Genomic DNA, 14,481 nt, shown 5'->3' with positions numbered 1-14,481 from the left:
AGGAACTATATCATGAAGATGTGTCACAGGACTGAAAAATAAAGTAATAGCTGACAAGACAACAACACACCCTGCTGAAAAATAACATACCTTTGGACACAGTACATTTCACACCACTGATTTCCTCTCCTTCTTACCTTATGGGAATTATTTAATCCTATACTGGGTGCTGCTTGTACCTGCCCCACGACTGGCAACTGCTCTGCAGGCCTCTGGGAAGGAGGTGGGGGGAGGGGACGGTTAGTTCTGTGTGTACGCTGAAGGGTGGCAGACGCAAAATCAGCAGCAATGGGCTGTTCAGCCACAGCCCAGCTCGTATCCTTGGAGCTCATTTCAGCTGCTGCTGTAGTTGCCATCACATAAGCCCTGGTTGCGGTGCTGGTATCCTCTTCAGGGGACCCAGAAGGAGGGTAGACTTTGTCCCTAGGCAGATTAGAGGTCATTAGAGATCTGTCTGCAACTTCTGCAGGATGATGGGGCTTGTCCATACTTGCAGCAAGGGAAGTGGGGGGCTGATCACTGCAGAAATGGAGTGGGGGCTCATTCTGCTCCACAAAGGACACAGTTGGAATACTGGTCTTTCCAGCCTGGTCATCAGGAAAACTGACAGGATCATCAGACTTCTCCGAGTCTGTTAAGGGAGCTGTAGTGATTCTGGTCATTTCTGGGTCCCCAGATAAATAGTTTCGAAGTGGCTGATTTCCTGGCAAGTCAACTTGGTGGAGCTGCTCTCCAGATTCAGTTGTGTTGGGATGGGTGGGATCTCCAATAGCTTCTGTCTCTGGGAGAGACTGGTCACAATGCCCAGGTATATTATTCTGGAGGTGGAACTGCTCCGCTGGTCGATCCGTTTGGAAATAGGCCTTATCTAGAGCAACACTACAGTAGGGACCAGGCAGTTTATCTTCAGCTGTAGTCACTGCCACGTCTCCATAACTAGTATACCCAGCCTGAGAAATCCCTGGTCTCTTCAATGACTGAGTTGAGGCTTGCTGCGCAGACTCAGCTAATGCTAGTGCCAACATTCGGGCGACATTTTTCGGAGGCGGTGGTGGTGGGATAAGAGAGACTGAACTGACAGGAACAGGATCCTGAGGGGGATCATGGGTAACTGCTCCTAGTGGGAAATTGGGAAAAAAAATGAGAATGAAAAGGTAGCTTATGTTATTCTATATGGAAAGCCAAACACTCCCCATATGATCATTAAAAAATAGATGCCTTCTGTATTTCAAAATGGCAATCCAAGATCTTCTATCCCACATGCAAATGCTGTTGAGAACACATCTGGTTCAGAAGGAAAACTAAGAGCGTGTTTACAGGTGGCAAGCTCCTCTTGAACTGCTACATAATGGGGACTGGGGGAGATGCAGGTCCCTTACCTGGCTCAGAAAAGGCTGCTTAAAGCACAAGCTTTGCGTGCTTACAGACTGTGATTTAGAATTACATTTGATAGAGCAGGCTGGCTTGTTAACTTGTAAGGCTACAATAAGTATATTTATTAGAAAAGAAAATATTATCAAGAGCTAAGAAGCTGTACAAAAATTATTTATAAATCCTGACTGTTCAAAAGGTAATGGGACTTTTGTAAAAGTCTGCAGCAAGGCCACAGGCCCTTTGGGGAGGTTTGCTTGACTGATTGTAGTTGAGGGCTTTGTGCTATCAGCACCACTCAGAAAAGCATTCTCTTTGATTAAAGACTAGCTGTAGAGCAAGTTTCTCTCTTTAAAAGGCACAGATGACACACAGGATGGGAGATCCCTCTTAACTTAAAGAAAGAATGGAGGAAAACAAACGGTACCTGTCTGAGTCTGTCCAGAAGCTACAGCCTTACTCTGACTGCTCGAGACAGACTGCTCCTCTTTCCCTGGCAATTCTACTTCTTCAGCAGCAACCTGGTCCTGGGGCTGGACTTTAGGTTCACATTCTTCTTGGGCCTCTCTCTCATTTGTTTTCATCTTTACTATCTGGGTGGGGGATCTATTTGAGACATCACTTTCTTCCACACTTTTCTCCCAGGTTGGAGACGATGTATTCTGAGCTGCAGTGTTTGACATAGTACCAATGACTTCTGACACCCGAGGTGGAAGGGTCACTGAAATTGGCTCAGATATGTTCATGGAAGGTGATTTGCTTAACTTCCGTCCTATCTTTGGAGAGAAAGCATAGACAACTTTTTCAGTAAATGTGGATGGCTTAGACGATTTGTCTTCAGTTGGGCTCAAATCCAGGGTAAAGAATGGACTCAGTTTCTCCTGCACTGGAGAGACAGGTTCAGAACTTGCAGTGCTTCCTGGGGTATGAGACTGGCTACCACCTGCTTCCCCATCCTTTTTATTGGCACAGGGTTTATCCTTGGAGTATCCTAATGAATCCAAAAAGGAAGCACCACTCTCTAGGCATTCTGATTCAGCTTTAGGAGGACTACACTGGAATGACATTGGATCGAAATCCAGGCTGGCCACGCCAATGTCTGGTGGGCTCAAGTCAACATCCTCAGCAGAATGAGGAGACACAAGAGCTGGAATGTGGAGCAGCCCCACTTCTTCCTCACTCTCGTGGTCATGGGGCAGGTTATCATAGGAATTACAGCGGTTCCCCAGCATGTCTCCGTTGAAAGAGGCAGACAGCGCATCACTGCTAGACCGGGGTCTTCTGGGTCGGAAGAGCTTGGAGTCACCTGGTAAAAATGAACAACAACATCCCAGCATGAATGTCACAGGTTACTACCTGTAATAAGCCACTTAGTAGAGTGGTAATTACAGCATAAGGTTAAAAAAAAACACAATTCACTTGCTTCCTGCAAACTGCTTATCAAGTAACATAGATTATTTACACTTGTAATATAACACAGCTTCTAGAACAAATGGTAACTAACTGTCACATGTAAGCAGGGGAGAATGAATCATTTCATGGTCTGGAAAAGAAAAGGACTAAGGACTCTTGAATTCTATTACAGGTCAAACACTGACTCCTTGTGTGAGTCTTGTGGCAAGTTTTCCATGTCTTCGTATTTTCTTATTATCACTGGCTTGTATACATACTTGACTTATGCATTGAAATTAATCTCTGGCATTTTGGATATAAACCAGCAAAAAAGGCTGTTTATCATGATGAAAACTTTATGTAGGATATAGTTCTTTAAAAATGAGATTCTCATTTAAAAAGCATTTATATAAAACTTAGCAAATGATTCCTTTCAGATAACTAAAGTTCCCTTTTTAAAAAAGAATAGGCCAAAGAGTGCTTGCCTCGTATACATGAAGCCCTGGGTTCAATTCCCCAGCACCACATATAAAGAAAATGGCCAGAAGTGGCACTGTGGCTCAAGTGGCAGAGTGCTAGCCTTGAGCAAAAAGAAGCCAGGGACAGTGCTCAGGCCCGAGTCCAAAGCCCCAGGACTGGCAAAAAAAAAAAAAAAAAAAAAAAAAAAGAATAGGCTTTTAGTTTCCCACATATACCCCTCAAGAGTGGTAGACAACTTTGTACAATTTTATGCTGTTGCTGAATATTCAGTGTAAAGAATAAATGTTATTCAATGGAAATCATTACAATTATTTAATGGAGACAGAAACTATCTTAACTTAAGTCCATTTACTAGTGTATCTCACTTCTACAATTACTCACTGTAACCATTGTTATTTCTTGCTTGACAGCAGCATCTGTGTGGTTTTTGCAGATTTTCTTGACTGTAGTGCAATTGAAAACCTCAAAAAGAAAGTCCTAAAATGCCAGCCACTCAGATAAAGTGATATGGGAGAACTGTGATTCACAGGCAAAGCTAGCGAGGATCCAGAGTGATAAATGAAGATGAGAAAACTGACCGGGATGATGACATCTTAGGATACTGCACAGCTACATGATTTGAATGTAAATGGACCAAGAAAACCCGTGGAAAATCAGTGTAGTGCTGGATTACGCTTGTAAAATGGATTAAGAAAAATACTCTGTTGCATCATTAGCAAACGAATGATGTGGTATTCTGTTAAAATGGTTTTGTTAGAAAAGAAAGCATATACCTTCCTCTAAAAATCAGTACATAACTACAACGATAACTCAACTTTTACTAAACAGAATATGACACATTTGTTTTCATAATAGTGTAGTTTTGCTTTTTAAGTTATGCTGCAACCAAACATTTTCTTACTATTTGCCTTGAAAATTTGGTGCCATTTTAAAGCAGATTCACTTTAAGTTCCCATCTTCAGGTGGTAATGATCCGTGAGTAATGAAGAACACCTGAAATCAATCTCATCTATGAAATTTAAAGTCAGATTAGGCCACTGTAAAACAAAAGACTACCAGTCTAAATTACAAACTGATTTTGTAACAAACATTATGCTCTCACAGGAAATCCAAGGGAGACATAGTATAGTAACAAGCATTGGAGAAATATTCCTGGTTGCTATAAAACATTTGGCCATCTTAATGTAAACAAATAGAAACCATAAGATAGTTACTATATAAAAACATTTTTGAATTTTAATCTGAACAGTAAAATAAGTATGTACCATAATGTTGGAAAAGATAGTCGGCAGCCTACTTATTATGTAATTATTTGTAAAACACACTCAATTTCTGTGTGTGTGTGTGTGTGTGTGTGTGTGTGTGTGTTTTAAAAGTAATGTAATGGAATAAAATGATGGATGCTTTTAGTCTTACCATCAACTGCGTGGAGAGAAGTAAGAGACTCCTCACTTTTAGCTGAGCGAAGGGTTCCTTCTGCCCTGCCACCTGATAATAAAAACCAAATAGTGTCGTTTTATTATTGTTGTGTACACTCGGTGAAAGGAGTTGCTGTTTTCCCTAATACCAGTTTAAACTTCCAAGAGTGGTTAGTTTCATTTTTACAGTTATATCCAATTTACAACCCCATTATAGAAAGTGTGGCATTGTTCTCAGTTCCTCATGTGAAAAAAATCTCTTTTCTAGAACTTGAACACAGAGATGAATCACGATACCATGCTGGACTCAGTGGACTCTATCCTCCACAACTAGTGTTCTTGTTAGAAAAGAAAACGGGGGACAAAGAGGACTGACTATACCTGTGAAGATGGAGATGGTAGACACCAGGGTGATGCTGCCCCAAGCCAAGAAATGCCAAAAGGAACTGGAGAAGGCAAGGAAGCACTAAGAGCTGACACTATTAGATTTTGACCCTCAATACTGAAAACAGAGTATGTTTCTGTTGTTTCAAGCCAACTCATTTGCCGTAATTCCTACGGAAGCCCTAGGAATCTCACGTAGTGATTTTACATACATTGGAATCACATTTGCTAAACACTTGCATTCTGTCACGTAGACGCAGCACCCAAAATGTCACTTCCATTTCAAGCCCCTCCTCCTTTCTGAGGACAGCACTCACTTCTGTTCTTTGTCTACCATTCTAATTTATTTCTTTTCACTCTCCTTTCATGACAATTCTTCCTTTAAATAATGCTTATCTTTAAGCTGTCTCTCTTCCCATCAAGCATCTGAGTCCTGAAACATGATTTTCAGTACTCTGCCCATAAGGTGTCTCTATTTACCTTCACTGTCCACTTCAAGGACTATCTTTATCATTCCCTCCCCCACAGGAACTGACAATGCCTACTATAAAGACTTATGCAGAATTATATTTCAATAACTGTGCTTCTGTAATGGAATTCATTTGTTTATACATATGACTTTAGACTTAAGACTCTGAAGGCAGAGGTCCTAAATTGTCTATAGAGGTTACATGCATGGGTTTGTTACACAACTGTAAACTATTAATCAAAATTATTTTTGTAACATTACCTAAGGAAGCTTTGGACTGAGATCCTCTGATCTCAGCCTCCTGAATAGCTAGGATTGTAGGCATGAGCCACCAGCACCTGGCTAGTTTAAACTGTTCTTTTAAAACAGTCTTCTATTCTATCATAATAGGTCTACTTGGCCAAATAAGACACTCTCATTACTAAGTCACCAAGTACAAGGATAGCTTCTTTGGTTAAAACAATTATAAACATGAAAGGCACGTTGAAACATGGCTTTGTTGTTTTTTAAATCTGTAAAAATAAAAGCATAAACTTTCAAATACCACATCAGTGTTAATTGCCAATAATACATAACTTAAGTTACAAATGTGCTGTTTTTGCTTGTTTGCTTGTTTTGTTTTTTTTAGTGATATACAGTAAGGGCTTGGACTCAGGGTCTAGGCACAGTCCTTAGCTTTTTTGCTCAAGGCCAGTGGTGCTCTACCACTTGAGCTACAGTTCCACTTCTGGATTTTGGGTCGCTATTAAAGGTAGAGTTCTCATGGACTTTCCTTCCTGGGCTGACTTTGAATCATTCATGATGCTCAGATCTCAGCCTCCTGAGTAGCTAGTATTACAGGCCCGAGCTACAAGTGCCTGACTATATTGTGAAATTTAAATAATAATTTATCAAGTTCCCTTAAGAAATTGGCTCCTTTTGGGGGGGGGGGCAGTCCTAGGCCGTGAACTCGGCCTGAGCACTGTCCCTGGCTTCTTTTTGCTCAAGGCTAGCACTCTGCCACTTGAGCCACAGTGCCACTTCTGGCCATTTTCTGTATATGTGGTACTGAGGAATCGAACCCAGGGCCTCATGTATATGAGGCAAGCACTCCTGCCACTAGGCCATATTCCCAGCCCAACTGGCTCCTTCTGCATGTAATTTATCTTACCTTTTGAGATGAGGATACAGAATTGGTCAGTCTAGAGCATGGCTCAAGTGCTTGTCTAGTGCTTATCTAGTAAGCTCAAGGCCCTGCACTCGCACCCCAGCACCATCAAAGGAGCAAAAACAAAGGAATTGATCATGAAGACAATCCATTTGTGTCACATACAACTATGTACATCACACAGTGAAACTGCTGTGATAATGATAATATGCAAGGTTTGTGTCCAAGTGCCAGAAGGCCATGAGGACAGAAGAAGGTGCAAGCCCTACCAGGAAGACTGCGTTGCAGTGGTAAGACAGGTAAGGCGCGCTCACCTTTCAAAGCCATGGCTTTCATCTCTGAGGGCTCACTCTCATTACGCTGCAACTTCCTTTTAGAGATGGATGACGACTTCCCCAAATTGAAAAAAGAACGCCAGCTGCCCACAGGAGATTTTTTCATTTTATTAGGAGGTCTTTTCCTATGAGAGATAACATAGTTCATCAGTATTAAGATAGACAAGTGCCTATGAATGCATGAATAAATGATAGGAAGAGTCAAATAGCCTAGAGAGGAACAGCTGGAATAATGAATACATTTTTATCATCCCTGTGGCACACTCTACACATTGAGGCTGAAGTATAAAATGGAAGTTAAACATGGAGATTACAACATTAGGAGCTAGTTTTCAAAACATCACACTTAGGTATATCTTTATATTTAGAGCTAACCTCACAATCTATAAAATAAATGGAAATAAAACATAACTGGACACAGGAACTAGTACAGTTCCAAAAATAACAGTTAAAGAATATGCTTTTACATGTGAATGGAGAATATAAGAACAGAATAGCAAAAATAAAAATTAGTATCCATTAAATGGCTAGGCACTGTGTTAAGTCCCTTTTATATATAGTCAGTATGGTTTTTAAATAAAATGTAACAACATGAGACAAGTGCTATTACTATCCTTTTCCAGTAAGTTCCTATAACTTCCTAAATGTCATAAAACTGGTAGGTGATTAAGTTAGGGAAGAAACCCAAGTTTATCTATATCACAATACACACTTTTTTTTGGAGGGGTGCTGAGTACTGGGGCTTGAGCCCAACCAGGGTCTGGACACTATCCTTGAGTATTTTTTTTTTCCTCTTTGGTTGTGGGGCTTGAACTCAGGGCCTGGATACTGCAAGGCTAGCACTGTACCATTTTGAGCCACAGTGCCACTTTTGATTTTCTGGTGGTTAATTAGAGATAAGAGTTTGACAAACTTTTCTGCCTATGCTGGTTTTAAAACTGTGATCCTCAGATCTGAGTAGCTAGGATTACAGGTGTGAGCTATCAATGCCTTGCTGGAGTGTTTTTGTTTAAGGCTGGTGCTCTACCACTTGAGCTACAGCTCCACTTCTGGCTTTGGCGGTGGTTAATTTGATATAAGTTTCTCACGGACTTTTCTGTCTGGACTGGTTTTGATCTATGATCCTCAGATTTCAGTTTCCTGAGTAGCTACTGCCCAGCATAAAACCTACTTTTAAATCACTAACTTTGCAAACTATGGAGCTAAAATACAAAATCAAGATGTTCAAGACAAACGTTCTGACTATTTTTATAGGAAACGAAAGGGACACAGGAATACACTAACACAAAAAGAACAAATCCTAAAATTACATTAATACTAATCAAGTCTAGACAAGCAAGATCCTTGCATTTATGTGCAATAACCAAAGGAGTAGCAGAGACATCATATATTACATAGATTAATCTTGCTACTAGAACCTAGTAAAGAAGATAATATAAACCATGTTATTACCATTTCTGTGGAGCAACCAATAAGGCCCAGAGCTGAACGCTAGGGCAGGCTAGTGGCTCTCCAATTTTCATACTCACTAGACTCTCATAGAAAGCTTGATGGAAGACAGAATACTGCTGGACTCTACTCCCAGGGGTTCTGACCCTGTGGTCTGGGCTGAGATTGAGTAACTGAATTTCTAACAACTAACTAGTGATGCTAATGCTGCTGGTGAAAAGTTCATACTCTGAGGACTGCTGATCTATTCTCCTTAATATGGAGCCACTGTCAAATAAGTAATCATTTGTTCACTACTTTCTGAAAATGCTACTCCAATACAGATTATTTCTAAACAATATTATCTCAGAAAAATCAACCCTATGTTGTGAATATGTATATTTTCCAACAATTTTCCCTGTGACATTGTTTTTTTTTTAAAATATGTGATATAATGTAGGTATTGTTTACATCAATTCTCTACAAAATCTGAAGTATCATTTACATGAAAACTGGTTTTTCTGAGAATGGGCCAGAACTTAATACAGAATTACTAAAATACACAATTAAAAACAAAAGCAGACAAGAACAACAAACATAGCTATGAAAACCATATTTTAAAATAAGATTTAATGAATTTTACCTTTCAAGTGGAAACTCGATTATGGTATGAAATTTCCCTTGAAGTGCAGCAGGCCCTTCTCCAACTTCGATGTATTTATTTTCAGTCACAATTGGAGAGTTGACTTGAGCTTGGGTTCGCGCCTGGGCTTCCTCCAATGAAAGGAGCTTGGTCGATGGAGAGGATACCAGCAGAGACTTGGGCCTTGACAGAGAAGCTTCAAAAAAAAGAAAAGAAGTGAAGAGAGTCAGTTATAGGTCAGGGCACAGTAGTCTGTTTCTCTGTCTACCTAGCTATCAGCTGTCTACTCTTTGGTGTTATTTCAAGACTTCTCCAAAACTTTTAAATGGAAAAAAAAAATCACAATGGTTTGTATTAAGTGAGAAGTAGACCATGACATGCCAGATCAGTGATAATTCAACTGTTTTCCTGTCTTGAAGGACAGCTTGGGCATACCTGTAATTCCTGCTACTGGGGAGGTGGCCACCTGGAGGCGTGGCCCAAGGACCCAGCACAAGGTCCAGGGCAATCCCCAGTACCACGGGGGAAAAAAAGATACCAGAAAAGGCTATGGCTCAGATATTTCTAGTTTAGGAAGTAATTGTTTTCCTGTTCCATACAGTACCTTTATTATATACAATAACTGGCAGTATTTTTAAAATTAGTCATAAACTATCACAACAGATCTGATATGCTATATTCATTATGCAGACACAAAAGAACTCTCAACTCTTTTTTTTTTTTTGGCCAGTCCTGGGGCTTGGACTCAGGGTCTGAGCACTGTCCCTGGCTTCTTTTTGCTCAAGGCTAGCACTCTGCCACTTGAGCCACAGCGCCACTTCTGGCCATTTTCTGTATATGTGGTGTTGGGGAATTGAACCCAGGGCCTCATGTATACGAGGCAAGCAATCTTGCCACTAGGCCATATTCCCAGCCCCTCTCAACTCTTTATTTTAGGATAGAGACATAAATCTGTGATCTTCAAACGTCTCATATTATCAACTGAAATAGTTAATGCAAAGTTTCTGTTACTTTGAAAGTTGGGTTCATGCAAACAGAATCCACCTGCGCCATACCTGCCCCTTCCTGCATGACCGTACTGATTTTGCCACTGAAGAGCACATCTACATGATTGAGGATGAATTCAACAACTACAGACTGAATTCTCACTTCCATGAAAGCTGCTGTCCCACTGAAGCAGGCCGATTCTATCTGTTTTGATCTGTGAGGTTAACAACATTCCATTAGAGTTGCAGAGACAGTAAGGTCAAATGGCACTTTTTTAAACACACAAGTCACAGACAAACCAGAGGAAGAAACTCTACTTTTATAGTCCCTTAACTAGGCCCCAGTGTTCTTCCTTTATAGAGATATTATAAGAACTGCAGTTTTACTTTTTATAGTTAACCTTTGAACACGGATGAATTAAAATTTGTTCAAAACGCTAGAGATACTTAGTTCTACTAAAGGTCATAAAAGTTAAATTCAAGTTACCTGAGCAGGTTTGGAGCCCAGACGATAGCTAGGTTTTTTGCATGCATATTTGTGATAGAACAATAGTCAGCTAGAAGAGACAAGTGTCTCATCAGGAACTCCAAGGTTCTGGAAAACAAAATCCAACAAGCTAACAGAAGGAGCCATTATACAGCAGTGTAGTACATAAAAACTACTAACTGATTTGGAAGTTTTCTTTTTTTTAAATTTAATTTCATTGTCAAGGTGATGTACAGAGGGGTTACAGTTACATACATAAGGTAGTGAGTACATTTCTTGCTAAACATGTTACCCTCTCCCTCATTTTTCTCCTGCTTTCCCCTATATCCCTACCTTGTAAGTTTTCAAAAGCAAAATAAATAGAAGGAAAAAAAGGAAACTGTATGAACTCAAGATTCCCCCCCTCCGCTGCTTATTAAGTTTAAATATTATTAGAAGTGAATCCTCCAAATAAGCTAGTTTCTGAACCAAATGCTAGTTTGAAGTTGTGTTATTCTACTTGCAGCAGACAACAACTAATGGAAAATAATTTAAATATTTCTTGAAAAGAAAAAAAAAAACAATGTTACACCAACCTAAAAATACTTAAAAAAAATTCCAATAGGCACCAAGGAGAGAATATATTTGAACAGTTGATGGGCTTTTGGAATGAACAGTCTTACTTCATATCCTAATGTCCTTGTTTATCTTGTTTACTCAAATTGTGCTTTATTTCAACTGCACAAAGCATTTGTGGAAATTCATATGATCAGCTTAAGTACAATTTAAACGGAATATACACAAAGCAGTATTACTTACCAGCTATACCATGTCTTAGCCTACTCAATTATACAGGAATTAAAACTATTAAAAAATGAATGAGAGACAGAAATATAAGACTTTACTATTAGAAACAGTAAAAAAATTTAAATTGTGAAATTGTGGTCTATACAAAGAACCACAAAGATCCAGTTGAACCTCAAGAACTTGAAAGGAAAAGGAATCTAGACTAGGCAATGAGCTTTTAAGGAGAGCATCATTTACTTCTCTTATAGCCATATCCGTGTAAGGAGAAGGAAGTGAAAGATTGCTGAAGCTATCACTGCAGCCATTCCCTTGCAGGGAGGGGGAAGTGAAAGACTGCTAAAGGTTACAAGGAGTGGCAGTGTAAGAACTGGAAATTCAAGGGCCATGAAACAGGCAACTGGCAACATCTGTCAGCTTTACATGCATTTGACTTTTCAAAACTATGTGCTACATGGAGTACATGGAGTACTTTTTTTTAGAGCAAAAACAATTACATCATATCTCAAGTAAAATTAACACATCATGAAGTCTATTCTGTCTATATTATTAGCATCTTCTATTATGCTACACTTTATTTAAAAGATCGTAAGGGCCAAGCTTATCCCCATCTATCAACATTTTAAAAAATCCTCTTTAAGAAGAAATTATCAGTATTCTGTTCACAGATATCAAGACTGATCCTTAGTGAGATCACACAGTGATATATTAGTAAAATCAAACTCAGCACTAGGCTTCATAAACAATTGAGTTACTGAAGAATGTTCTATCTCCCTCTGAGATATCCTTTAAAAACCTGTCTCAGAAGTGGAGTGGTAGCTCAAAGTGGTAGAGTGCTAGCTAGTCTTGAGCAAAAGGGCTCAGGGACAGTGTCCAGGCCCTGAGTTCAAGCCCCATGACCAAAACAACAAAAATAACAACAACAAAAACTACTTGTCTCCTCAGTCTTCCTTTTCAGGGGCAAATACTTCAGTTCTTTTAAGCTTAAGTAATGAAAACTCTTCAAATTTCCTTCAGTTTTCCCTTTTCATTCTTCAATGGATCCTCAGAGTTCTTTTATTTCATCATAATCCTTAGAGAGCCTACATTAGTTAGTCAATGAATTTATGCAATCCTACTATTTGTAGCATGGCTATCTTGTATTCATATCTAGAATGCTGATTTTGAAATATGTTAATTTTTCGAATGGATTAAAAATGTTGGAGTTGATTTAGTACTGAACACACTGCTGGTTTTAAGTACAGAGATGGAAGCAATGTCATTTTGAGAGGCAATTGAGATTAAATCAAATTGTAGACCATCTGCTGAATTGCTTATTAATAACTGAATTAAAAAATATCTTTTGCTTTTTTGCACCCTATTACTCAGAGTTTCTACTGTGTCCTTTCTTTTATTAAGAGGGAATCTCATCGTCAATTTTATTCTGATCTTCTTAGACATAAACAAAAATATGACTGAGAGTCGAACTGACATGCAAATCAAATTGGGTTTTTAAAAGAAGCAACAGCCAGGTACTGGTGGCTCACCCCTCTAATCCTAGCTACTAAGGAGGCTGAGATCTGAGGAACACAGTTCGAAGCCAGTCCAGGCAGAAAAGTCCCCATGAGAGTCTTATCTCCAATTAACCTCTCAAAAACCACAAGTGGTACTGTGGCTCAAGTAGTAGAGCACTAGCCTTGATCACAGAGAGGCTCAGGGACAGCACCCAGGCCCTGAGTTAAAGCACCACAACCACCATCACCAACAACAAAAGTAGCAACAAAGACCAGGCACTAGTAGCTTATCCTTATAGCCCTAGCTACTCAGGAGACTGAGATCTGATGATTACGGTCTGAAGCCAGGCCAGGCAGGAAAGTTCACAAAAGCTTAGGGGAAGTGCCAGAACCCTGAGTTCAAGCCCCAGGACTGGCACATACATATGCATACATGTGTAGGTACACACACACACACACACACACACACACACACACACACACACACACACAAATAGCAACAAAGGGATATAGTTCCATGGCAAAGTGCTAGCATGAACAAGGCCCTGAGTTCAATCAGCAGCAGCACCAAAGAACAACAAAAAAAAATAACAAAAGCTAACAAACAGGCAGACACAACCCCTAGGTTTAGGTAGTTATCATTTATTCATTTACTATCTCCCTACTGGATGCTCAGCACTGTGCCAGGGTATAGGGATAAGTGCAAAGTCAAAGAAACATATATATGTACACATCCATACACACACAGACACATCCACATACATTTCATTCTGGAGAAATAGAACTTACATTTAAACTTCAAGGAAGTTGACCCAGTTTGAAACCTAAAGGAAACATGACTTACCTGTAGTGTGGTGGAGGGAGCTGCTGGATAACATCATGAATTTTTATCAGCCTTTCTTCGTCTGTTGCTGCTGAAACGGCATCCTGTAACAACCATAATGCAAAACAGTCCAACAGGCTTTGTTGGTATAAATGAGAGTTCTTCACTTATAATTAAGTGTTCATGCTGCACTCAGACCATTTGATACTTTGATAATAAACCCAGGAAAAGTCACAACATCAAGAAGGTGCTCTGTTTTCACACTAAAACCTACTCAATTATATTTTTTAAAAATGACAAACAGTATTAAGGGTGAAAAAAATCTGAGGATCAAAGTCAGAACTCAACAAATGGCAATATACAAACAACAAAGACTCCAGACTAGCTAGCAATAATTACTGTTGTTCCTTTAAACAATCATTTTAATCACATCCCAAACTGACTTCCTATTTGGGACCAAACCAAGCTTCACAGTTTGAATAAAAGCATGCAAAGCTCTGCAACACAACTTGAATCAAAAGTGAGTGGTACTCACAGAAAATTTCTCATACAGCTGGTAGGTGAGCAAAGGGTTTGGGAGTTCTCGGAAGTACAGCTTACAGAGGGAGCCCACAGAATGAATGTCTTGAACGTAAGGTTCTTTCGTCAGGTCGGGAACATGCTCAGAGTCAAATTCATGGCTAACCCAGACAGAAAAGGAGAAAGAAATATTTTACTGAAGGAAAGAAAATACATGGCTTGAAACCAGAAAGTAATAACTTAATGTTCCCTTCAACCTCTGTGAATTGCTCTTTTCTTCCATGTGCTGACTTCACCAATAATTGGTTGTATTTCCTTTATAT

General features: G+C 39.6%; 1 protein-coding gene across 3 annotated transcripts in view; it reads right to left on the bottom strand.

Moving 5' to 3' along the window:
- Arhgap32 (Rho GTPase activating protein 32) overlaps positions 1-14,481 on the bottom strand; it is a 136,408-nt gene that overhangs the window by 7,983 nt on the left and 113,944 nt on the right. For all 3 annotated transcript variants that reach the window (XM_048343646.1, XM_048343647.1, XM_048343648.1), the window contains 9 exons: positions 14,175-14,319; positions 13,661-13,743; positions 10,541-10,648; positions 10,123-10,268; positions 9,068-9,263; positions 6,976-7,121; positions 4,660-4,731; positions 1,799-2,677; positions 138-1,117 (listed from right to left, as the gene is read on the bottom strand). In XM_048343646.1, coding sequence (XP_048199603.1) covers positions 138-1,117; positions 1,799-2,677; positions 4,660-4,731; positions 6,976-7,121; positions 9,068-9,263; positions 10,123-10,268; positions 10,541-10,648; positions 13,661-13,743; positions 14,175-14,319 — 2,755 coding nt within the window. The remainder of the gene's footprint in view (positions 1-137; positions 1,118-1,798; positions 2,678-4,659; positions 4,732-6,975; positions 7,122-9,067; positions 9,264-10,122; positions 10,269-10,540; positions 10,649-13,660; positions 13,744-14,174; positions 14,320-14,481) is intronic.

The sequence above is a fragment of the Perognathus longimembris genome, chromosome 3 (assembly GCF_023159225.1).
Source record: "Perognathus longimembris pacificus isolate PPM17 chromosome 3, ASM2315922v1, whole genome shotgun sequence".
Lineage (NCBI taxonomy): Eukaryota > Metazoa > Chordata > Mammalia > Rodentia > Heteromyidae > Perognathus > Perognathus longimembris.
This window is presented reverse-complemented; position numbering and strand designations above follow the sequence as displayed.